The sequence below is a fragment of the Physeter macrocephalus genome, chromosome 14 (genome assembly GCF_002837175.3).
Source record: "Physeter macrocephalus isolate SW-GA chromosome 14, ASM283717v5, whole genome shotgun sequence".
Classification (NCBI taxonomy): Eukaryota; Metazoa; Chordata; class Mammalia; order Artiodactyla; family Physeteridae; genus Physeter; species Physeter macrocephalus.
Genome location: NC_041227.1, coordinates 65059775 through 65063050, shown reverse-complemented (window position 1 = coordinate 65063050; position 3276 = coordinate 65059775). Strand labels below are relative to the sequence as shown.

Below are 3276 nucleotides of genomic sequence, written 5' to 3'. Positions count from 1 at the left end.
AGGCTCCGGACACGCAGGCTCAGCGGCCATGGCTCACGGGCCCAGCCGCTCCGCGGCATGTGGGATCCTCCCGGACCAGGGCACGAACCCGTGTCCCCTGCATCGGCAGGCAGACTCTCAACCACTGCGCCACCAGGGAAGCCCCTAAGATGACTTTTTGACAAGACTTAAGGGTTTCATATGTTACAGCGAAGGTGCAGGTCACAGTATCAACAGAACGTGAAAGTCATTAAATCCTGCAAAATATCTTAAAACATTAACTTATGGATTCTCACCATCTCTTTGCATGTTTTTTCCACATGAGAGAAAACCCAGTGCAAAAAAAGCCTTGATGAAATGCATCCAGATGGCAAACATGTCTGGTTTTTATGGCCTGGGAACCTATCCCAGAAGATTCTGATTCAGTGGATCTAGAGTCGGCCCTGAGTATCTGTGTTTCTTTTAAAAGCTCCAAAGGCTATGCTGGTGTGCAGTTTGGGCTGGGAACTACTGCCTTAGATTCTCCGCAGTTCCCAACCCAAACTTCCCCTACGACGTTGAGATGTCTGAAGACACCAAGTGCATTGGAAACTGAGGCAGAGAAGAGGTGAAATTATAAAAACCATCCAACAGAGAGCCAAGGAAAGGCATGCTCTGGTTATACTATTTCTCTGTACTTTTGTGTCTGAACTATTTCCCAGCTAATTTGCTTTATTTTCTTAAATTAATTTTTATTGTAGTTGATTTACAATGTTGTGTTAGTTTCTGCTGTACAGCAAAGTGAATCAGTTATACCTATACATATATCTACTCTTTTTTAAGATTCTTTTCCCATACAGGTCATTACAGAGTATTGAGTAGAGTTCCCTGTGCTAGACAGTAGGTTCTTATTAGTTATCTATTTTATATATAGTGCCTAATTTGCTTTATGTAGGCAAGTTGGCCAAAAATGTTACCAACAAATATTAAATGAGCCAAGTGTTACCAATAAATATTAAGTAAACCTAGCCCTAACATGCTACTGAAAAGTATTTTATTTCTCTCTGGTAATTCTGACGGCACTTCTGATTCTCTTAGCAAACAGCAGTCAAATACGAGAAAAATTGCTTCTAATTCAATAATGCTACGGATGTGGTCAATCGAGATCAAAAGCTGGAGAAGAAATACACAAATTTCACCAGGGACTGCCTTCAAGCCTTTAATACTTATGAATGTATTTATCTATTTATTTAATCAACCACCACTAACACGTACTACACGCCAGACACTACACTAAGTGCTTTACTAATATTTAATATCATTTCATCTTTACAAGCACCTATGAAGTGGGTATTATTTTCATCCCCACTTTACAGATCAAGAGACTGAGACACAGTGATTTAGTAACCTGCCCAAGTTTACGCAGCTAGTGAATGGCCCAGCTTGACAGTCTGGCTCCAGAGTCCATGCTCTGAATCACTATGCTTAGTCTCCAAGACCTACAAAAAGTTCAAGCCTTAACCCAAAACTTGTTTTTCCCACCAGGTCCCTACAAGGCCGCAGCTTCCAAGGCATTCATTCAGTTCCTCAAACAGTCCATACTCCTTCCTTGACCTGCCTGAACACCCTCCTATATCCCTATTTTCTTTCTTTTTTTAAAGTCATCTGTTCTCAGCTCAAACATTATCAACTAAATTTCAAACTCTAATGGCGCACTGTATTTCTCAGCATTAAACACAAAACTGTAATTATATTACTTCCTGGGTAATTATTTGCTTCCTGTTTTTTCCAACTAGGGGGTGAGTTCAGACACCATGTCAATCTTCTTCATGTGTTCTCAATCACTGAATACCCACCAACCAGCCAAAAGGAAGTAAGCTCTCCATAATTTGGGGGTGTTTTTGTTTTTGTTTTTGGCCGCGCCGCCAGGCTTGTGGGATCTCAGTTCCCTGACCAGGGACTGAACCCGCGCCCTTGGCAGTGAAAGTGCAGAGTCCTAACCACTGGACCGCCACGGAATTCCCTCAATAATTTTTGTTGAATGAATGAATGAGTGGCATACACTCAAGTCTCATGCTTTCTTTTTCATGCTTTCAGGTACGTGACACATACCTGTGCTCGCAACGGCCCCCCACATAGCCCCCACTACACCCGCAAAAGTGCAGACTCCAATAGCACACAGGAAAGCGCTCTGGAAAATACTGGCTCTGCACACAAATATTATGTGACCCTGGCCAGCTCATTTCCCCCTTAACTGACCTGAGTTTCAGGTGCACAATGGGGATCACGCCAAGTCCCAATGGAATGTAACCTACAAAAGAGGGAAAACCTGCACTTCTCCCCATAACCTATCAAAACTGTAGTTATTACTCACTTCAAGTGTGTTTCCAGCAAGACTTTGGCTCCGAGAAGGCCAAGTCCACGTCTGCCTGGTTCAGCGCCGTATCCCAGGCACGGTATCCGCGGGCTTGTACCGTGCCTGGCCCACAGCAAAAATTAGATAATTATGAGTTAAGTAGATGAATGCCTGCTCTGAGCATTTCACAGATGTCGCACGAGTTGACGGGTGATTTCTGGCGTAAAAGCGTATTCCTTAGACACAGGCCCGCCTCCCACCTAGGCCCGAGCCCCCCGGGGATGCCAGACCCTAACCCCACGCCAGGCAGTCACCTCTTGCATATAGAAGCATCTTCGCAAGTGCCGCGCACGCCCTCGTCGTCCGTGTCGGTAGGGGAAGAAGAACAGGCGGTGAAAGAGGGCCTCCTCAGGCTAGTGGCCATGGGCGTGAAGGTTTCGGGGTGCTGCGTCCACCGGTGACATGGAAGCGGGGTCGACGGACGCCGGGAGAAGGAGCGAGCCCCGGACAAGTTAGTAGAGAGGGACTGGGCTCTACAAGGCTCAGCTGGCGCGGCTCAGTGACGCCGCCCACGGCGGCTCCCCCAGCAACCTCCCCGCTGATTGGCGCCTTTGCGGAGACGCTCATTGGACAATTTCCCCGCCCCATCAGCCTGCGGGGGTGCCCATTGGACAACTCCCTTTGACCCGCCCACATAACCCGGAAGTTCTCGGAGGGAGAAAGTAAACTGAAATTGACGCAAGGGCGCACCGCAATGCTCTACGGGAATTGTAGTCTTAGGTGCTTTGAGAGGCCATTGGGTTTCTTATTGCTAGCCACGAAATATTTTTTTTTTTTTTTTTTTTTTTTTTGCGGTACGCGGGCCTCTCACTGCTGTGGCCTCTCCCGTTGCGGAGCACAGGCTCCGGACGCGCAGGCTCAGCGGCCATGGCTCACGGGCCGGCGGGCGCCCCCGGGGTTTG

The 3276-nt window shown here is 47.3% G+C and overlaps 1 protein-coding gene across 3 annotated transcripts in view; it reads right to left on the bottom strand.

Annotated features, from left to right (window-relative positions):
- LCMT1 (leucine carboxyl methyltransferase 1) overlaps positions 1 to 2943 on the bottom strand; it is a 57957-nt gene extending 55014 nt beyond the window's left edge. The window contains exon 1 of one of the 3 annotated variants that reach the window (XR_008619157.1): positions 2629 to 2913. Coding sequence is in view for 2 of the 3 variants with exons in the window: in XM_007105620.3 (XP_007105682.2) it covers positions 2629 to 2738 (110 nt within the window). In the remaining variant the exon portion in view is untranslated. Of the gene's footprint in view, positions 1 to 2628 lie in introns of all 3 variants that reach the window. The other 2 variants (XM_007105620.3, XM_007105619.4) reach the window with 2 other exon arrangements.
- Positions 2944 to 3276: the final 333 nt, after the last annotated feature.